This window comes from Cydia splendana, chromosome Z (genome assembly GCF_910591565.1).
Source record: "Cydia splendana chromosome Z, ilCydSple1.2, whole genome shotgun sequence".
Lineage (NCBI taxonomy): Eukaryota > Metazoa > Arthropoda > Insecta > Lepidoptera > Tortricidae > Cydia > Cydia splendana.
The window spans coordinates 32,871,239-32,893,978 of NC_085987.1; the positions used below are offsets into that span (position 1 = coordinate 32,871,239).

The 22,740-nt window shown below is 39.2% G+C and overlaps 2 protein-coding genes across 2 annotated transcripts; one reads left to right on the forward strand and one right to left on the reverse strand.

Moving 5' to 3' along the window:
- The first annotated feature begins 2,997 nt into the window (after positions 1–2,997).
- Positions 2,998–14,711, forward strand: LOC134804921 (uncharacterized). Its single transcript, XM_063778241.1, has 7 exons — positions 2,998–3,216; positions 6,650–6,805; positions 8,847–8,977; positions 10,207–10,462; positions 11,026–11,210; positions 12,504–12,702; positions 14,518–14,711. Exons 1-7 carry the CDS (start codon positions 3,036–3,038, stop codon positions 14,637–14,639), a joined length of 1,230 nt encoding a protein of 409 aa, XP_063634311.1. The 5' UTR covers positions 2,998–3,035; the 3' UTR covers positions 14,640–14,711.
- Positions 14,712–17,686: 2,975 nt separating this feature from the next.
- LOC134805180 (prostaglandin E synthase 2) lies at positions 17,687–21,135 on the reverse strand. Its single transcript, XM_063778489.1, has 5 exons — positions 20,762–21,135; positions 19,579–19,788; positions 19,295–19,497; positions 18,524–18,736; positions 17,687–18,238 (listed from the first exon to the last, which is right to left on the reverse strand). Exons 1-5 carry the CDS (start codon positions 21,035–21,037, stop codon positions 17,968–17,970), a joined length of 1,173 nt encoding a protein of 390 aa, XP_063634559.1. The 5' UTR covers positions 21,038–21,135; the 3' UTR covers positions 17,687–17,967.
- Positions 21,136–22,740: the final 1,605 nt, after the last annotated feature.

A 22,740-nucleotide genomic window follows, 5' to 3' on the forward strand; every position in this document is an offset into this window, starting at 1 on the left:
ATCTGTTGAACTACCGGACCTACAGTTTGAGATAATTTAAACAAATGCTATTTTATTTTTTTTTCACGATGACGATGCGCTGTATTTTTTACATAAGTTGATAATGTGAGCTAGTGACTTTGTTTTACTTAAGACGAGGTATGTCCTGGACAGATATGTAGTATTTGCGATACCGTTGATGAAAAACATAACGAGCGAGTACTGTTGATGAAATATTAAATACTGATAAGATGTTCGAAATAACAGAACACCTGATTTACCTTCATAAAATTGCTCGACTACAAATGGAATCAAAAATATTACAAATTGTCTCGCTTTAAGATTTGGATTGAACGAAACAACAATTATGACTGACTATTAGGTATGGTTACCTACATATTAACAGATATCAGAAACGTCGTTGAGTGTTACAAACCTAAACGCTTATTTGATTGGCGATCAAAGCCCTCGAAACTAACATAAAACAAAGTATTGCAGCCAATAGATGTTAATAAGTATATTATTGTAATTTTCACATTTCAAAACAAATTAAATTTAGTCACATTTAATTTTGTATTACTTTATTACCATCACCACCATTATATGCTAATTGCAACCGTTTATCATCGAGGTTGTTCTGAGTCATACTGCATTTTTGGTTTGGTAGCCTTGGGTGTTGGTTGTAAACTCCAACAACGTCCTATAGCATCATTCCCTAATTAGCCTTACCAAGCCTTACCAATCGGCCTAACACGACACTATACAAATGTGTAAGAGAGCAACGCACTGATAATCGTTAAATTAATAATTACATTTCAATAGAAAGGTGTCAGTGATTCAAGCTAATAAGGCCATTTAAAAAAACTCATTATTAACTGTTGTTATCTACAAAAGCCACTAACCTTTTAAATTGTATTTTACACGCGAAAGTAAGATAGTTATATAGCTACTAACCGATGAATATAGTAAATAATGATTGCTTCACTGAGTAAGCCTGCAATGCAACTGACACCGAAAACGTGCCGAAAATAGCTCCGGTTTGGGGTCGATCCCACTGCCAACAATGGCTCTACAAGCCTCTACGACGGTTATCGAACATAACCTGAATCATAGGTGCTGCATGATAGTTAGGTACTGTTTTTTGTTTTGTTTTTATTGCATTATTAAAGTTACCCATGCAGATCGGTAACTATTTCCCTGGAAATAATTTTATACATAGTAGAAGAGCCGGCCGCAAACTTTCTAACCGACTTGATACCACGAAGAAATGCACAATGGTTTCCTATAAAAGTGATGCTAAGTCCGAATTCGATAGTCTGCCACGGCGGAACTTGCCGAAAGTACGAAAAAGAAGGCCACTTCCGGTGCGAAAAAAGGGGGCTGATTTAACCCATCTGATACCGAAATAATAGTTACGGCAGCAGTTAGAAGTTTACATGTAGACCCAGAAAAGCGAAATCTGCCAGTATTTTTTGCCGGAAGTGCTTGGCAGACACTCTCAAAGGTGGCCACCGGGACCCCTAATTTAACCCATCTGATACCACCATGATACCTACCGACTGGAATTGGTTTCATCGTGGTATCAGATGGGTTAGTGTACGGTAACCGATGGTCATCTTGCTTATAATCTCGTCTGCCAATGTGTTTCGGCAGGAATAACCTTGGCAGACTTATATAATATTCCTAAAATGGGGGTTCATACCTACCGACTGGAATTGGTTTCATGGTGGTATCAGATGGATTAGTGTAGGGTAACCGATGGTTACCTTGCTCACATAATCTCGTCTGCCAAGGTGTTTCGGCAGGAAAAGCCTTGGCAGACTTATATATTCCTGACATGAAGGTTCATACCTACCGACTGGAATTGGTTTCATGGTGGTATCAGATGGGTTAAATTAGGGGTCCCGGTGGCCACCTTTGAGAGTGTCTGCCAAGCACTTCCGGCAAAAAAAAATACTGGCAGACTTCGCTTTTCTGTGTCTACATGTAAATTTCTAACTGCTGCCATAACTATTATTTCGGTATCAGATGGGTTAAATCAGCCCCCTTTTTTCGCACCGGAAGTGGCCTTCTTTTTCGTACTTTCGGCAAGTTCCGCCGTGGCAGACTATCGAATTCGGACTTAGCATCACTTTTATGGGAAACCATTGTGCATTTCATCGTGGTATCAAGTCGGTTAGAAAATTTGCGGCCGGCTCTTCTACTAACACTTATTGACGACGCAAAAGACGCCTGATACTTTTCTTGTTTGTACTAATAACATACGCAGTTGGCATAGCATATTACAGTTGATAGAACTGCCATCAGCTCAGGATCTGATGATGGCTATCTGTAGAAATTATGGAAATTCTACAGTTATGTAGTAACTTGGGTATTTTTGTAACTGTTAGTGCATTTGCTCTTGGTTGCACCATTTTGGTATCGTGGAAATGCTGATAAAGACCATAACAATATGGCATTTTAACTTTGTAAGTAGTTATGCCAGTTTTTAACAACTGGTGTGCTAATGCTATGAAAAGACTTTGTCACTCTTGTGGATATAATGCAACTTTCTTAGGTATCAGTTTCTGAGCAATAAAGAGAACCATTATAAACTGGTGTGGTAAAAAAATAATGTACCATCTACCATGATTATTATGGCAAATACGGAAAAGGACTCACCATTAAATACGCCCTTAGCATTGGCAATGAAATTTGTGGCACATAAGGTTCACATGATTTAACAATTACCTGCTTAATGATGTGTGACATACCTTTCCTAGCAGTTGTAGACACGAAAGTAGTTCTCCAGGTCGGCGGGTGCTAACTGAAGAACGGTATCAACCCTAACACCTTGCACAAACACGGCAACCGTTATCACCTACATTATATATACATGATTGACAACTCCTTTACCATTTTGGCGACGGTTGTACGTAGGGCTTACACTCCTGAAATTGAAATTCAGCATAGTGGGGATCGTGCCTTGGTTAACAAAGAACTTCGCTAATATTTAATAATATTAATATTCTGGTTATTTTGCTAAGTGTTGTATACAGTGGTGGTAGCAGTTAAAAATGAGTTGCAAAGTTTTCTTAATGATACTGGGGTCTTCCTTAATCGCCGCTTTGGCTATATCCGTTAACTACGATGGTTCAGATGCGATAGGCGGCGTCAGCAACAGGGAGTGGAATTTTGATAAAGAGGAACTGGATTCCGAAGAAGCGGACGACAAAGGGTACAGAAAAGGAAAGATTTGTAAGTACACTGTATTTTACGGCCCTGCGAGATTTGTGTGATACAAGCGGATCTGTTTTAATTAGGTACCTAAATAAAAGACCATATATTTTACCTGACTACGGCAATGTGTGGAGAACGCACATACTATTTTCGTGAATGTGAGGAGGCCTGCCCAGCAGTGGTACATATGTACTTAAGCAAAATTATTTTATTATTACATTGGTATGTGTGTTGATATGTATGTACCCAAGTAGGTAGGTATGTATCCAAAACAATTTACTGAGTGAATTAGGTGTCAATCGATTCCTGATAACATTTACATAATATCTTAAATATCCGTAACAAATTAGGATGTTTTTAAAAAAAGCTTTAGAATCAAACATTTTAGAAGTATAGCTTTTTTATTACCTAAAATTTTAGGGTGGTTATTTATACACTCGACATTTTAGGTACTTACGTATTACTAAATTAATATGTTTCTTAAACTGATTCATATTTGAACAATACAAATTTAGTCGTTTATTTTCAAGCAGTAGGTAGTACATATTAACTACATATTAATATTAAGGTACCTAAGACCAATATTTTGCTTCTGCGTGCGCATTTCCGTAGCAATTAGTTGTTTTTACACCACCGCGGTAGTAGGTACAATGCGAATTGTAAAAGTGTTACATTTTTTGTGCATATGTAACTACTGACTGCCTACTCACCTAATTACACAATACAAAAACGTTGTTAAACAAGCGAATATCTAGGTCTCATTAGTTCCAAGTTAAATGACTTAAGAATTTTATTCAGTTATGGCTCGTTACTTTAGTCTTCACTAACGATCACAGGGCCGGTGTTAATATGCTTACAGATCGAGATAAATGTGAAATAAGCTTTTGACAAAAAGTCTCAATATCATACTCATACTGAAATAATATTGTCTTATCATCACATTTGTTTTATACATGCATGAAATATTGAATGACAGGAAACGGAAATAAAACCTTGTATATCACATAAGGAACCATCGGTAAAGTGAAGAGAAAGGTTACACCCGACTGCTGATTAAGTACAATTTATAGTAATATTATATTTATTTAGTGTATGAATGGGTCACATTATTATTTTTCTTTTCATTTATTCATTTTAACTACCGACGGACAAACAAGGTACATATGTTGAGTACTGTCTTTTGAGTAGGTACGTTTGGGTTTTGTATTAGTCCCCAACCCTAGAGTCCGGCGACCAGGGAGCAGGGAGAGAATTTCGACCACTCGATTTCGTGTATTTCGTTAATTAATATCTTCACTACTAGTCATTTAAATTCTACTAATAGAATTGAAAACGAGTGGTCAATACCACTCGATTCCCAATTTCTATCGCTCGTATTTAAAAAATTAGCATTTCGCTGTTTTCCACCGATTTTCGAGTGACGATATCGAGCGATCGAACTTCAAAAATCGCCCCCCAGCACCTGCGAATAAAGTGTAGACATAAGAGCGTTTTCACATTGTCTGATCCAATATCAGATGCCGGATACGACTACAAAGAATAAAAAAGTAAAGTGCCTTTTTATTAGTGTCCGACCGAAACATGTATTTTTGCCGAAACCGAAACCGAAACCGAATGTTCGGCTTTGGCTCTAGTTTCGGCCGAAACCGAAACCGAAACTTTTGTAGACTTGTTAAAATCGTTGAAAAAATGTAATAAAACCGCTTTTACACACATATTATGGGGCTGTTAACACCCAATGTCCTTGAAATAGATGTTACTTGAGCAGTTTTGTAAGAAAATTACTAGAGTTAGACCAAGATAATTCTGCAACGATTTTGATAACACACGCAGTGTTATTTTAAACGTCAAAACGTCTATGAAATTATGACGTTTAAATAACATTTGCACTAGTTGCACTGCATACCTAAGCTATCAAAATCATTGCAGATTGAGAGACCAAGAAGACTCTATTCATTCACCAGTCAAGCTAACATGTAGATACAGGGTCAACCAAAAAAGGCGAGCGCAGCGAACCCGAAATTTTTTGTTGACAATATCGCAAGGCCGGGTACCGATCTTCACCTGGGCCTAAAAGTCCGAAGTGCCCAATTGAGGCGAACTTTAGTTGAGCACAGACTCCAACCAATGTCCATTGTATTAAAAAGCGAGACCGCAGGCCGAGCATGGCGCAGCGAGACCAAAGGCTAAGCTAAGCTGAAGTAGAGGACATTGTGGAACACAAACCAATGGTAAATTGAGGTAAAAAGTGAGGCTAAGGTCGAGCATTCGTATGAAAAACTGGGGACACTTTTAACCTTTTGAACGCCAAACGGCGCATCCATTTGCCGTGCCACTGACGCCACGGGGGTAAAATTTAGTTTTGTGAATAAATAATGCCAACTTAATAGTGGGGTCTTTTTCAGTAGATTTTCATCAAAAAACGATCGACGTCAATTGCCCTCTTTGGCGTCGTTGTCACGATTTTGCGTTGACGTCAATTGCCGTCTGTGGCATTCAAAAAGTTAAGGGTTTTTTCTTCGTTTTAATCAATAGTCAGCTGTTCAGCCTCGCAAAATATTAACTATTGAGAAAATCAACTTTGCGGCTCTAGTAACATCGTGAGGAAGCCGGACTAGTCCTGATAACGCCTAGTTTACTCTCTGGGTTAGGTCAGTCTGATGGAAGTAGCTTTCGTAAAAACTAGTGCCTACGCCAATTCTTGGAATTAGTTGTCAATTGGACCCCAGGCTGCCATGAGCCGTGGCAAAAATTCCGGGATTACGCGAGGAAGATGATGAGTTTTCTTACTATTCTCTTGCCCAGGGCCCAGTAACATGCGACAGTGCTATCTCATTTACTTCGATACAATTAGACAGTGTGCGCGTTATAGGTATTGACAGCATCTTAAGACTGCGTCGACCGTCCAGTGGCGCCCTCATTAGTGGAATTGTGTTTTAAAATAAACCAATAATTTCTGTACCTATAAGTACATGAATCAGTATATGTAGGTATTAATATTGTTGTCCTACTTAATCCCCAGCTTTTGGTCTTTGTCACATAGTTTAGTTTCATAGTACGAAGTACCATTTCGTAAGTTTCGGCCCGACCGATAGGTTCGGCCGCTTTTTGGCCGAAACCGAAACTACAGCCGAAACATGATGCTATAGGGCAAATGCCCTATAGCATCTGTTTCATAAATCTAGCAGCTGTTTTTCTCCATTGGTCATCCGACATCCGAATCCGATATCGGATCGGGGGACCTAGGAGTTTACAAACTGTGCGCCGCGGCGTCCTAGTGCGCCGTGGACGGTAAAGAGGGGCACCGTAAGGCAATCCTCCTCACCATGCTACCTATCTATTTCGAATAGCCTAGCTAGGTTAGGGCGCCGAAGATTAAATTTTAAACTTGCAAGTGCGCCGCAAACTGAAAATGATTGGGAACACCTGCTCTAATCCCTCGTATTTCCAGTGTTTCCATTCGGCGGGAGCATCGTTCGCTTTGCGAATACTGAGTGCTCGACTTCCAACGTCATGACTGGCACATGCTTGGCGCGCCGGGAGTGTAATGACCTCAATGGGACCATCACTGGGACGTGCGCTTCAAGAAGAGGCCGATGCTGCGTAGGTAAGCATTTATACAAAGCACCTATAATATTATTGATTACCAACTTTCTTTTAAATCCTTTTTTAATCAGTTCTAATAAGTCAAGTACCAATGTTGAACGACCAGCTATACAAAAATTGCGTTTAAGCTTTGACCAAAAAGCTAATTTTAAAAAGACTGCCTTTCCTGAGCGCAACCTTGTACGCTGAATGGAGTAAGGACGTAGATTTAGGAAATATTTAGGTGACGTTTAAGTAGTAGTTTATGATTAGGTACGCGAAGGTAACGCAAAGATAACATTTTTTAAAGTATGGAGTTGAAAAGATACTTCTCAGCAGATACGAGTATAATCATATGCATACCTAAGTATTACAACACGACCGGTCTGGCCTAGTGGGTAGTGACCCTGCCTATGAAGCCGATGGTCCTGGGTTCGAATCCTGGTAAAAGCATTTATTTGTATGATGATACAGATATTTGTTCCTGAGTCGTGGTTGTTTTCTATGTATTTTAGTATATATTATATATATCGTTGTCCGAGTACCCACAACTAGGGCTTGCAATTCGATTATTCGAATATTCGAATATTCGGCCGCTCAGGTTTCGAATATTCGAATATTTTTTATTACTAGAAAAAAATCTATTTTCATCCGCTATAGTTACAGTTTCTGTGTGTTTTGCCAGGTATTCACAGTGAATGAGGAACCCAAGGTTTCCTCTCGATAGGCTTCGTGAATACAGTTAAACCTAACTCAATTTCAAAGAAACCAAATAAAAAATTATGTTTTATTACGATGCGGCTAGTGCTTTTTCTAGGGATAAGCAACGTTACGTCAGTTTTAGGATAAAGGGTCATTCTGTTTATTGAGTACAAACGTACCTTAAGCGAATATTCGAAGTCTAAACCTTGCCCTTTATCGCAATTCGCAAATTTGATAATACCAAACCTGCCGAAGTAGGTAATCTAACCATGCACCAGCTAAGGAATAATCCACCCAGTAGTCAGCCAACCTTTTCCCTTAAATATTCCAATACCTATTAAATAATTTATATAATAGCCGACCTAATATTAGGAATCAAACTAAACGTGCTAAGACAAATAAAGTCAATAAAGATTTAAAATACAATGGAATGCAAGGCCATTTTACAGACCTCTTAACGAGTAGAAGTTAATTAAAATCAGAAAATAATTACCAACTAAAATGTTTTTTCTCGTACGTACGTGTTTGGATGGTTAAAGTTATATTAATTCACGCGACGACACATTTATAAATATTTCTTATAAAACTTTTATTATAAATAATAAAAGTTTTTTATCTTCCTACTCTGAGGAGTAGGATGATAAAATCTAGTCAATCAAGTGGATTTCTGCAAAATATCATTAGTTTTAGCAGTATGTGAAAAAAGCTTTTGAATAAAACGATAATAAACCGATTTCTCGTTCCTTTTCTTATTTTTTTTAAATATTCGAATAATTATTCGAATATTCGAATATCTCGTCAGAAAAAGTCGAATATTCGAATATCTGAAAGTTTCGAATATTTGCAATCCCTACCCACAACACAAGCTTTCTTGAGCTTACCGTGGGGCTTAGTCAATTTGTGTAAAAATGTCCTATAATACTTATTTATTTATTACAACATCCCCGCGTGATCGAATAATCCGTTATTTTGTAATCAAGAACACTTTACGTTTTAGTTATTAGGTAGTTATAATAAATAATTCGGCACTGCTTATAGTAAACTAAGATAAATTAAGTTAGACCAAGTAAACTGAGCATCGATTTTGATAGCACAAATTGTGCAAGTGTTATTATAAACGTCATACTTTCATAGAAGTTTGACGTTTAAAATAACACTTGCACATAATTAATGTCGTTAACGGGTCTAACGCGATTAAATTTCATTGTTTTACCTTTTTGTCGACGTTTCGACGTTCGAGTTTAATTGTGTACAAAACGCGAGAATTTAAAGTGTTATAACACTTGCACAGTCTGTGCTATCAAAATCGCTGCCGAGTTAGCTTGGCCTGAGTCCACACGTTTTTGTATGATTGTTGCCAGTGGCCCGCGGGTGCGGCGGCACCACCAACGTGAACAACACGTACTTCACGAGCCCGGGGTACCCGGCCGCGTACGCCGGCGGCGCCGCCTGCAGCATTATCGTCAACCGGTGCAGCAGTAACATATGTCAGGTAAACGTTATTGTTACTGTCCCAGCGGCCCGCGGGTGCGGCGGCACCACCAACGTGAACAACACGTACTTCACGAGCCCGGGGTACCCGGCCGCGTACGCCGGCGGCGCCGCCTGCAGCATTATCGTCAACCGGTGCAGCAGTAACATATGTCAGGTAAACGTTATTGTTACTGTCCCAGCGGCCCGCGGGTGCGGCGGCACCACCAACGTGAACAACACGTACTTCACGAGCCCGGGGTACCCGGCCGCGTACGCCGGCGGCGCCGCCTGCAGCATTATCGTCAACCGGTGCAGCAGTAACATATGTCAGGTAAACGTTATTGTTACTGTCCCAGCGGCCCGCGAGTGCGGCGGCACCACCAACGCGAACAACACGTACTTCACGAGCCCGGGGTACCCGGCCGCGTACGCCGGCGGCGCCGCCTGCAGCATTATAGTCAACCGGTGCAGCAGTAACATATGTCAGGTAAACGTTATTGTTACTGTCCCAGCCGCGAGTGCGGCGGCACCACCAACGCGAACATCACGTACTTCACGATCCCGGGGTACCCGGCCGCGTACGCCGGCGGCGCCGCCTGCAGCATTATCGTCAACCGGTGCAGCAGTAACATATGTGAGGTAAACGTTATTGTTACTGTCCCAGCGGCCCGCGAGTCCGGCAGCACCACCAACGCGAACAACACGTTGGTGGTGCTAAAGGTACAAAGGTAACAAAAAGGTACAAAAGGGACCCTTATGGTGCGACTCTGTCAGTCCGTCCGTCTCTCCCTTATCTCCCAAGTTTAGGTATACCAAAGAAAAATCATGAAATTTTTACATTTAACATTAATATAGATATTACAGGAAAAATATAATCACTACTCTATCTTGAAAACTTTTTTTAATAATATGATAAACCTTTTTCTAATTGAATTTTGAACACCTCACTTTTATACTCTTCTGTCTTGGCTTCTTGTCTTGTATATTTTTACTCTTGTAAAATACTCCGCCTCAAGTCGTACTTCTCAACGCCATCATTTTATTCTACTAGCATTGATATGCTTGTGCAACCAGCTGTATAACTAAAAAAGCTCACCAGCTCAGACTGAATTCCATGACAAAATTTAAGTAAATTTCCACAAAATTAACTGTCATCCACTTTTGTTTCATCTTCTTTGACCGTTCGAAAGATTAAAGACGACCATCAAACGCTGTAGCGAAAAGCGATTTAAAGTGACATTATTCCAGCTCCGTATCGACTTCCTGGACATGGTGCTCGCTCAACCGGACGGCGACGGCGTCTGCTCGACGGACTCCATCACTGTGACGGGCGGCAACACCATCGTGCCAACACTCTGCGGCGACAACACCGGTCAGACCATCTTCGTCGACTTCGACGGCGACACCGCCATCACAGTCACAATCACTGCTACCGCGAGTACCACATTCAGCAGACGGTGGAACGTAAAGCTTACACAGATTGCCTGTGATTGCCCTGGATTAGGTCAGTCCCTTAAAACCCTTAATACATTCGTTGCGGATTTTTGCGTTCACACATTAAGCTCGTCAATGCTATATAGGTCCTTCGTCATTGGCACAAATGGTCGGACTACCAGACTAAGTCATTTTTAATTCCGGGTGGTTTAAGTAAGGTAAACGTACTGGTGCTCGACGCGGTCCCAGTACATGTCATCTCGAAACTTAAGTCATTGTCAATAGAGGTGACAGCAAGGTGTCATTATATCTATTGGGCATTAGCATGTCGAGCACGTTTACCTTACCTATTCCAATCAAGTCAATTTTGCCAATGTATGTGTATGTATGTACTGAGTACGTAAGAAAAAAAGGAAGTTTAGTAACTTATTTGCTTTAGGTATACATAAGGTATATTGAAATCTATCTATATAAATCAAGTGGTAGACTGTAGCAGTTACGTACCAACTTAGGTATTTTTAAAGTATTTGCCGACGTCACGGTTAATTAGCAGGTTACTATCTACTTGCCATTCCGACATCAACTGTTGTGCGGCTATTGGTTATTGATATTAACTGCTGCATTCCGTTTCAGCACCCAACGGCTGCTTGCAGTACTACACCGGCACCACAGGGACCATCTCCAGCTTTAACTACGGCACGGCCGCCAACACGGCGCTCAGCGCTTCGCTCGTCACCGGCACTCGCCAGATCGCCAACTTGAACTACGGGATATGCATCAGGATGGAAGCCGGCTACTGCGCCATACAATATTCTCAGGTCATTATAATTTAATAAACAATCAAAATCACCTACCGCACGCGATAATATCATATTATTATTTGCTCGCAATATGCAATACCAATTAACTAATAACACATATATGCCTACTTAAAATACAATACCTACGTCTGTACCAAAGAGACCACCGCCTCTGTCCCAAGAGTTTGGTGCTCTGTTGGTCTGCACGCATTCAGTGCTTGGCGGGCTTTCTCGCATTTATTTCTCAATAGAGTCGGTCCATAAAAAGTCTGCAGCGGATTTGATAGCCCACGCAGTGCAAGTGTCATTTACACCTCATAATTTCATAGAAGTTTGACGTTTAAAATTGCACTGCGAGGGCTATCAAATCCGCTGCAGACTATTCTTGGTCTGACTCTATAGTTCGTTTTTTTAGCATTAGAAAGAACTTGAAAGAAGGTAAGCGATCTTGACATGTCTTTTATTTGAAAAACGCTTTTAAAATCAATAACTATTACTTATGAAAGCAGAAGAATATAAATATTCGTATTAGATTCATAATTGTTACATATTTGCCATAACTTATTTTTAAAATGTGTTTTTCAATTAAAAGACACATCAAGATTGTTTACCTTATTTCTAATGCTAAAAATAACGAACTATAGTAGGTAATTAAGTGGAAATATTAGTTGAGCCCCTTTTCAAATTTAAGAAATTTGAATTAATGTTGCTGTCTCGCAGGCGCGGCCGGAGCCTCAATAAAATGGGGTGCGGTATCGTTCCCTACATTTTCCTCCTTCAAAACTTAACCAATCGGAACAAAATTTTGGGAACGGAATGAGAAAGAAATTATCCGTGTAACCATTTTGATTTAGGCGTTTATTGTTGCCGAGTATGTATGCTAGGCGTCTGTTTACGGCGCATTTATTTGGCCGTTTTTAGCGTTGTGTGAAGTAAAAAAAAATTTTCTTAAGGGCAGGTCGCCCAAGTCGGCCAACCGTCCATACAAAGGCCAAAAAATTTTTGCGTCTAATACCGAATATACCCTTAAACGGATGTTATTACGGAGCAACGATTGTGCAAGATTGTCCTTAAATACCAATGTATGTACCGGCACTACTTGGAACAAAACTCGTATCTTTTTCTGTCAATCAAAAGAAAGATGTGTTATCAATGTGATATGAGATTGAGATGCATACAGAGTTACTGCCTTTTAACTTTGAGTAGCCAGTATAAGATACGAGATTTTCTCAAAGTATTGACTAACTATATGTTACTTAAAATTGAACCGGCGAATGTTTCATATGTAAGTATAATTTATTATTCTTTAAGACTTCTGACATCTACTCGTTCACGGTGACCGGCGACGTGGAGGGCGCGGACAACACCGTGCTGGGCACGACGGTGGGCGCGGTCAACGACGGCGCCTGCACCACGGACTTCGTGGTCATACCCAACCCTACAGTTGTCGACACCGGCCTCGGGGTCGGCACTGACCGCTTCTGCGGGCTGGGCTTTGTTACCGTTCAAAGTAAGTGTCTGACTGTAACCGACGTGTGCCACATTTTCCAGAGTGAGATATTGAAATATCATGGACGTTTTTAATTGATTCCTTCCCATTCTTTGAACACTTGGTTTTCATTGAATATTTCTGTGGTTAGTTTGTAAGGTATGTAAATAACTACGAAATTTAATTCTTGGGATCGGATAAGTAGTCTGTTCGAGAAACTGAAAACGGTGAAAAATAGAGATAATACTCCTAAAAATACGTGTGATACTTCATTAGATTCGTCATGATGCCTAGAAAAATGTATTCGAAGCGTGTATTAGCACACAAAAAATATCAAAAATTATAAGCAAAAAAAGGGGGAAAAAAGTAGATATTTTTTATTTCCCCAATATCTCAAAAAGTATTCATATTTAAGAAACGAAAATTAATATTATTAAAGAGGAGGATATTTCCAATAAAACATTCCATACTTGAAGAACTGTATCTCCATTATTTATACTTTTTATTCAACGCTGAACACAGCCCTCCGCGTCTCATTTTGGGGAAACGCGCGCGGCGTGAAAAAGCGATTAAGTAACATTAAATATAATTTTAAAGGTATTAAATATTCATTGAAAAATTTTAATAAATTATGGTGTATTTAAAACATGTCAACAAATGTACTAATTGTAGAAATTTATCTTAAAGTTATTTTTTCAACAAGTTAGGCAATTGTTAATAAACAAAATTTTCTCAAACTTCCTTCTTTATTGAAAACGAAAAAAAAAATATAAATAACTATCGTAAAAATTTGTCGCATTCTAGAGCTCTTCTCATATACATGCTTAATAAGATCACGTTACAAAAGTTCTAAAAAATGTAATAGTTTGGTTATAATGTTGTTTTAAGTTTTACCATTTTACCTTCATTTTTCGATTTTTGACAATTTTCTATGTTATTCTAAAACTTATTTTAAGCAAAGTATTAACTTTATTAAAACTTTTATAATGGGATCTTATTAAGCATTTATATGAGAAGGGCTCTAGAAAGCGACAAAATTTTACAATGCTTATTTATAATTTTTTTTTTCGTTTTTAATAAAGAAGGAAGTTTGAGAAAATTTTGCTAATTAACAATTGCCTAACTTGTTGAAAAAATAATGTTAAGATAAATTTCTACAAGTAGTACATTTGTTGACATGTTTTTTAAATATACCGTAATTTTTTTTAATTTTTCAATGAATATTTAATACCTTTAAAATTATATTTAATGTTACGTAATCGCTTTATCACGCCGCGCGCGTTTCCCCAAAATGAGGCGCGGAGGGCTGTGTTCAGCGTTGAATGAAGAGTATAAATAATGGAGATACAGTTCTGCAAGTATGGAATGTTTTATTGGAAATATCCTCCTCTTTACTAATATTAATTTTCGTTTCTTAAATATGAATACTTTTTGAGATATTGGGGAAATAAAAAATATCTACTTTTTTCCCCCTTTTTTTGCTTATAACTTTTGATATTTATTGTGTGCTAATACACGCTTAGAATACATTTTTCTAGGCATCATGACGAATCTAATGAGGTATCACACGTATTTTTAGGAGTATTATCTCTATTTTTCACCGTTTTCAGTTTCTCGAACAGACTAAAGATACCTAAAAGATCTGTGCAGAGTGCTACCTCTTCTTTTTAAATTATAGTTCGTTAACATTGGTGTTGTACCTAATAAAGCTGTATGCAAAAAATGTACCTACACAGTTAGCGCCCGCCTCGTGTGTATTCGCCGCTACGGGCGCCACTGTACAATATTTTTGCAATTCACCCATGAGCCCTCCTAATAAATGATAATTGTGTCCAGCGGGAGCCAAGCCGTTTGTGCTGTACGTGGTGACGGACGGCGACGAGGGCGCCACGGCCACCACCGCGCCCGACGTCGCCAACCGCGGCTTCAGCCTGACCTACACGCAGGTGGCCTGCTGAGGACTGAGCCCTACTACCCTTTTTCACCACTATCAGTAAAACGCGTCACTAAACAAATCAATCTCTAACAATTTATTTATTTATTAGGTACAATATTAAAATGTATTATTGTAGTCGAGGGTGGAAGCCCTAAACGACGGCGTTGCATGAACAAAAGATTTCCTTTGGCAGGATTGGTCCTTAAGACCCAAGGATGGATTTAAGAAGTGGAGCCACCGAGATTTTTGATGTAAATTTTTAGGGGGGGGGGGCTCTCAACTTTATCTTGATATCTATATCATTTTAGTTACTAGGCCCAGTTTGGTATCGTTTTCGTATAAATCGGGGATGCCGAATTCATTTATGATATCATTCCGGCTCCATTCCGAAGTAAAAACACATAAAATATAAAAAAAATACTTTCACGCTTAAACTGCTGAACCAATTTAGTTTAAATTTGGTAAAGAGATGGTTTGAGTCCCAGGGAAGAACATAGGATACTTTTAATGTCAAAAATAATCCCTAAAGGGTGTAAAAAGGGAGGTGGAAATTTGTATGGGGATTCAATAGCCGCTGAAGCGATTAAGATAAAATTTGGTATAGAGATAGTTTGAGTCCCGGGGAAGAACATAGGATAGTTTTTATTCCAAAAAAATCCCTTAAAAATGAAAGGTAATAAGGTGTAGGATTGTATGGGAAATCAATAAACGCTGAACCGATTTGGATGAAATCTATGTCTACATCTTTGATTTAGTTGAAAATGACACTAAACTTGACTTAGAACCTAAACTTAAAGAATTATTAACCTCAGACGTCGCAGACGCTTAAAAAACCCCCCACCCCCACCTGCATCAAAAATCTGGGTGGCTCCACTTCTTAAATCCATCCTTGGGTCCTAAGGACCAATCCTACCAAAGGAAATCTCTTGTTCATGCAACGCCGTGGTTGACCTTTTTATGCACTGAGCACACTCAACTATTGGGGACGAGTGAAAGCACAAGTGAATAATTAGAGTAAGCTATATTGATGTATCTAAATTTAAGTAGCACAGGTGGCTTTCCTAAAAAATAGAGGCCTGACAGGACCAGAAACCTGGGCCTGAGAGGAATGACAGTACTTTAAACGGCCAATCATTTTCCATTCATTTCAACAACTTGCATAATGCCGACGACCACTCTCTTCTTTACCTGGCTGCTTATTAACGGATTGCTTTGCTGCTTATTGACATCTTTACTTTCATGCCGCTTTTTTCTTAATTTATTCTTTTATTTCCGGAAACGGTTAAAATCACAATGTGCTATGTCAGGGGAATATTATATGAGGAATGAGGTAGGCGAAAGATGTTTTTTTTTTCGTATTATGATAAAAAAGCGCCTTAAAGTGGACCTCTCTTTTAATGGATTTTACAAGCCCTTTTACAAATTAATCGGGCATGGCAAGGTGATGTTTAATAAAATAATATTTTATATACATAATTGTAAATAGTACCTAGTTGTACCTAGTACCTAGTAAATAAGGTGACACGATGGAAATAGTTAAATAATTGAAAGGAAGACAGTAACATTTGTAATTTCTAAGCCGATATTGTTTTCTTTTCGACGATGTTATATTATTACGTACATGTATTTAGGTAAGACAACTAAAAATAAAAGATACCATAAGACTGTTTTGTTTATTTAGCTAATCTGATAAAATAGTTCATAAGGTACCTATGTTGGGATAAGACCGGATCGGATTTATAAGCAACGTTACGTATTTTAAACAGATTAAACTTTAAACTTAAGTGCTCGGCTCTACTAGAGTCTGGTTAATGAGAGATGAACCTTCAAAAACGCGGCAATTTCAAATTTGTCCTTACGGGACGGTTTTAAAAGATAAAGCAGACTTTATGTGAAGTCTTTATGCATGTAGAATATTACTAAAGTTCACAGGGAATAACAGGATCAAAGCAAATGAAAATTTGCAATCAGTGCCTACGCTCTAACCAGGGATGTTGCAAATATACGCATCCGCATCCGCGGAACATCCGCATTATTTTCAACATCCGCATCTGCATCCGCATCCGCATAAAATCGATGCGGAGCATCCGCATCATGCGGATGTCGACCAAGTCGGTAACAGGAACGTATTAGCGGCGGCGGCGCCGGCGTAAGTGCTAGGTAATTTCGTCATTATATAAAACGAAATCGTCTAGATCCCGAAAAGTCGGCCAAGTTACTGTTTATTAAATAAAACGCACCTATATTCTTGCTCAAATACTAAACGTTTCGTTTTTTTTTAATAAAAAATGCTAAAAATATAATATATGACGTTTTTTAAGTACCAAATCTAGACATCCGCATCCGCGGATGTGACGCTTAAAATATCCGCATCCGCGGATGTCAAATATCTGCTTCCGCAACATCCCTGGCTCTAACAATCTATAAGTAATATATTGCTTACTTGTTGTAAAAGAAAACGACGTCATGTCATTTGTCGTTCGCATAAAAGAAAAAACAGGTCAGGCAAGGCATCGCAAGATTTGTAAGATTTAATGTGGATTAGGTCAAAGAGCAATATAGCAAGCATAGAGTGCTCACTCCATATATCAGTTTTGGTACCAAAACAACTATTATTTTCGTAGTCGACATCTAGCATCGAGTAGCAGAATTATCAGTACTGCTCTTGATACTATTATTATAGATGTCTCCGTGTCGCGACTCACGAAAATTGTACTGAACAACAATTTACAACTAATATTGGAAGCAGATAAAGTTGAAAATAGAGTTCCGGTTGTTCCGGTTAAAATATTATATATTATCCGGTTATAATGTTATATAATCATTTTGTTTATGTTCGCCTTTGCTAAAATGTTTATAATCAATCTTAGAACATTTTTTATATATATTTTAAAAAGTGTCATCAAAAATGCTGCAGAATACGGAGAACATCCTCGGGAAGCTAGGTATAACGGCTATAACCCGAAGGACTTATAAACAATATGACTAATGTTATAAATGCAAAGTATCTATTGAAATATCAACATATTACGCTGAATAACAACACTTAACTAGAACAGACTATGCACATATCTGGGAATTGTGCCTTTATTTGTGTAAGTATTAAGTGTGATCAGAGGTCACACGTTATACAGATGCAATACCTTGAAGGCCTTCGTCCAATTTAGGACTACTAGGACAGCTTCTAACAATCCTTATGCATAGCAGAGTGACGTTAAAATAATTAACTCACACGTAAATACTTTCGCAAATGCTTCTAATATCTAATTATTTTTATAAATAAAGTTTTCAAATCTCTATCTTTCAACACAACTCTAACAATACAACAGGTAAAGGTCACAAGAAAATGTTCACGCTTGTGTCAGTGCAGACGTAACTTTTCCTTGTCTTCGTTCTATTGAGTTCTTGATGTCATCATACCACACCCCTATGTCTGTATGGCTCCTCAAGTCCTGGAACGCCTGGCACCCTTCAATGCTGCTCAGGACACCATACACAGCGATATCTGCAAGATTAGGCTGGCCCCCACCTAGGAACTTAGTGCCTTTCTTTCTAAGTGCCCCCATCCAGTCATTTGCAGCGTCATAGAGTGACTGACGGACATCATCTTTGATGTGGTGCCTGTAAGTGTCACAAAAAATACATTAACTAAACTGAATGTGGTACAAAGGTAAGTAATAAGTGAGAAATATATGTATTGCCACGGACTAGCAAGCGCAGCGTAGGACGTCCACCCACAAGATGGACAGACGATCTTGTTAAGGTCGCCGGAAGACGCTGGATGCGGGTCGCTTCCAACCGGCACGTATGGAGGTCCAAGGGGGAGGCCTATGTTCAGCAGTGGACGTCTTATGGCTGAGATGATGATGATGATGATATGTATTGCACCAAAATTGTAAAGCCTACCTTGTCTTGAGTCGCTTAGCAATAACCCACATAGCAGCAGCTCCCCCATAGACCATGAGAGCGCACTCCCAGGCAGGGAAAGACTCTCGCCAGCGACCAGCTTCCTCAAACCACTTGAAAGTATCTAGAGCTTCCCCAGCTGTTCGGTATACATTGGGCGACAGGGTGTGCACTAGCACACGATCGGCCCACTGCCGCCATTCTCGCTCTTCACTATAAATAAAATATAATAACAAAACAATAAGATTCCGTATTTTACATTTTGGCTATGGAACAACTTGCCAGTTTAATTTTCTATGAGTTAAATTGACGCAAGTAACACAAACACTTAACTATAACAGCATCATTAACTAGTTAACTAGTGAATACAACAAAGCTAGCGGCCTACCTGTTTGACACAATGTTTCTATCACAGTTTTAACCCGTGGAGCGCCCCAAAATTACCGTATTATGGAACTCCTATACTAGTTACCATCACACGTGCGACAGTAGGGCGCTCCACCTGTTAAGTATGAATGATTTTTTATGAGCGAAACAATTGTTGAAAATATTATTAGCCGTGTCCTGTCCACACAGAGCGAGCATACCTGCAAGGCACGTCTACATGGCCGTTTTGTGCGCGAGGAAATTGCTTCGCGCGTATGCTCGCTCTGTGTGGACCTGGCTATTGGGCGGTTTGTAATATATATGGAATTCAAATAACTAAACAAATACAACCTTCTTGGGCATTGGATAAACATAACATACATAAAATAAAAATGAATTACTTACGCTTCTGCATTTCTTTCACTTTGATCAGAAACAACTGAGTTATGCATTATAAAGTATTTGTTTGTTACATCAGTCACTTCCTTGCCCTGATCATTCAGGAACTTTGTAATAGGATAGAACTTCACGACATCTCGCAGCTGACAATTGTTGTCTCTCAAGAAAGTCTCCAGTACAGATACTATAGCTGAACTGTCCATTAGTTGCTAAAACAATAAAAATGCAGACAAAGTTAAATAAATCATTATAATGAATCATCAAATATTATTAGTTTTAAAAACAAATACCTGATAGCCTCCATCCACTTTGGCTAATAGAATAGGAACTTTTTTGTAGCCTGACCACTTGATGGCTTGTCGGAGAACTGCATCCACCTCCACTACCTCGTAACTGACACCCCGGGCATCAAGGTATGCGCGCACTTTGCAGCAGAATGGGCAGGTGCGGTATTGAAATAGTACAAGCTGCAAGTTACTAGTGTCCAAGTCGTTACTGATCTGAAAATATTAATATTCTCTTATGAACACACTGCCCAATTCTAAAACTTTGCTAACTTGTCAATGACAAGTATATACAGTGTGGAAAGATAAGTCGGGCCCTGGAGGGAAACTACCTTAAATCCTTAAGTTGGCTCATTTTACTTAAAGGAGACATTCCTTTATTTTTATAAAGTAACAAAACGGCATTCAAAGATTTTCTAAAACTCACTTGCCTCGCCCAGGTCTCGAACCGACTAAAAATTCCAAAAAATAAAAACTCGCAATTTTATTCTACTAGTCGATACAGTTAATGTTAATGATAACATTTTTCCAAGAAACATTAGGTCTTACACTCGTCTGTTGTACAAAATATCCATAAAATCTAATATTTAGTACTCAAGATTTTTTTAGACAAGCCTCACTTTGTTTGAAGAAAAAAAGAAAAATACTTTGAATGCAGTTTTGTTTCTTTTTAAAAATAAAGGAATGTCTCCTTTAAGTAAAATGAGCCAGCTTAAGGATTTAAGGTAGTTTCCCTCCAGGGCCCGACTTATCTTTCCACCCTGTATATGTACATATTATTTATTATATAGTCTAGAGGGCCTGGCTAACACTAGCAGGACATATAGTTGGCACCTACAGAAAAGTTCAAATACAAGGGAATCTATTGATTTCAAACACAGTGGGACAAGCACACACAACAAGGTTCTGTTCAAAGAGTCCAACTAGTAAGTAATAATAGTTTGGACACTGAGCAAGTGTGCCCATTTGGTGGCTGCATAAAGAGTAGCAATGACTTTGCCACATGAACTCTTCTAGATTGAAGCTATATATTATATTTTATCAAGTTTATCACAGTTTCAAAACTGTATATTGTTGTCTGAGTAGCCACAACACAACAAGCTTTATTGAGCTTACTGTGGACTTGATTTCACCTTTAACTTTAGATCAGTAAATGACATAACTAAAAAATACGAAATAACAAAATTACTTTGTACTGAGCTTGGTATTTCGGTGCTTCCTTAAGGAATGGATATTCTTGATTTTCTATGGGGGCCACCTGCTTTTTAGCGTTGATCTTATAGTGTGTATAGCCACCCCACCCTGCACCGACTAGGACCCCAACACTCGCACCGATTAAGGTTATTTGTGCTGTAGACCTTGGGAGCCGGCCTTTGGTAGAATAATATATTTTTGCTAATTTCGCGTTCTCCATTAAAGACGGTATGATTATCTTACGAAATAAAGTAAATTTTGGACGCCACATTTTAATTTAAACGCTCAATACTGTATTCATTAAAAGCCACTAGTCACACAGACACACAATCGAAAAAAATACTGAAAATCGGTTTTCACTGTTTCTCTCTAGACAGTCAGTTCTATTTGACAACCTCTTATCTGACACCATGGTATAATAATATAATATCTATGATAATTAGACCATGATCTGACACTGACATTGATGGCCTCTCCAACTCTCCATCCAAACGTCATCATGCGTAGGCATGCGATTTTATAAATAAATAATTCTATATAAGTCGGACCAACGAATTCAATCGATTGATCACCTTCCGAATACGAATAATTTCTGAAAAATATGGGGGTGCGACATAGCCGTAATATACTTATGGCCATAACACACTATCGCACCGCACCAAGGTCATTGTGCGACGCACCCATAAGTAAGAGCGAAAAAGCGATATCTCTTTCTCGCTCTTACTTATCGGTGCGTTGCACAATGACCTTGGTGCGGTGCGATAGTGTGTTACGGCCTATACTTTACTCTTTTCGTAAAGGCCCCAGTACACAATGGGCCATCGCCGGCCACTCCAAGGGACGCAGCTATGCGGTAGAATGAGATAGCAATATCACTTGCTCCGTCTAGCGCATAAATGCGTCCCTTGGCCGCATTTATGCGTTAGACTACTGAAATTGTGTACTGGGGCCTTAACACTACCGCACCGCACCGCATAGCGACCTCGGTGCGCCGCATCAAAGAGTATAGTAAATATATCGCCGCACCCATAAGTGAGAGCGAAAAAGAGATATTTGCGCAGAAGCGCGTAATTTGTGTTTTTTTATAGTCGAAAATCCAACAACGCTTTTTAAATAGCGCCACCGCCATCGTGTGAATATAGAGTCTGTGCGTAAAGGGAAGAGTCGTGGAATGTATGGGACCCAATACATTCCCCGACTCTTCTCTTAAGGCCCCTGTACACAGTGGGCCAGCGCCGGCCAGTCCAAGGGATGCAGCCATGCGGTAGAATGAGATAGCAATATCACTCTAACACATAAATGCGTCCCCCAGACTGGCCTACGCTGGCCCATTGTGTACAGGAGCCTTTAAATCCGAACAGACTCTGCACACTTGTATCCATTCTGTGATTTCTGTGTCATTGAAACGCTTTTTTTTTACGCGCGTTGTAAAAGCGCTCGTGTTATTCGGCCCCATTCGCACGACAGCTTAAAAAGCGTTGCGTTAAAACCCGACGTTGGCGCTTTTTTACCGTTTCCAATATTTGTGTTCATATGAACGCTTAAAAATCACTTGTGAGTCGTACTGCCACGTACGCATCTCAGCAAAGCCATACTTTATTTGCTATTACGACGTATTATTTGAATATAGCTTGAATATTTCAGGAATTTGTAAGCATAAGTTGACATTTTTAAGGTGAAACTAATAATAATCTTGACGATTGACACCAAAAATTGACACTTGACAGCCAACTGACAGCAGCGCCGGCGCTTTTTTAACGCTTGTGAGAACAGATACACGGAGTTCCGTATGCTCTATTCAATTTGACGCCAACGCTCAACGCCGAAAATCGAACAGTGCTCGATAAAAAAGCGCCGCGCTTAAAAACCGCCTTCGTGTGAATACATACATGGTTATCCATTTGCGTCATTCAAACGCTTTTTCAACGCGCGTTGAAAAAGCTGCCGTGCGAACGGGGCCTAGAAGAAAAAAAA

Excerpts from the sequence above, each read along its gene's own strand:
- LOC134804921 (XM_063778241.1), top strand. The coding sequence starts at position 3,036 with ATGAGTTGCAAAGTTTTCTTAATGATACTGGGGTCTTCCTTAATCGCC. Across the intron at positions 8,978-10,206 it reads GCAGCAGTAACATATGTCAG|CTCCGTATCGACTTCCTGGA; the intron begins GTAAACGTTATT and ends ACATTATTCCAG. Across the intron at positions 12,703-14,517 it reads GGGCTTTGTTACCGTTCAAA|CGGGAGCCAAGCCGTTTGTG; the intron begins GTAAGTGTCTGA and ends AATTGTGTCCAG.
- LOC134805180 (XM_063778489.1), bottom strand. The coding sequence starts at position 21,037 with ATGTGGCGTCCAAAATTTACTTTATTTCGTAAGATAATCATACCGTCT. Across the intron at positions 18,737-19,294 it reads AGTGAAAGAAATGCAGAAGC|TGAAGAGCGAGAATGGCGGC; the intron begins GTAAGTAATTCA and ends TTTTATTTATAG. Across the intron at positions 18,239-18,523 it reads GCTAAGCGACTCAAGACAAG|GCACCACATCAAAGATGATG; the intron begins GTAGGCTTTACA and ends TGACACTTACAG.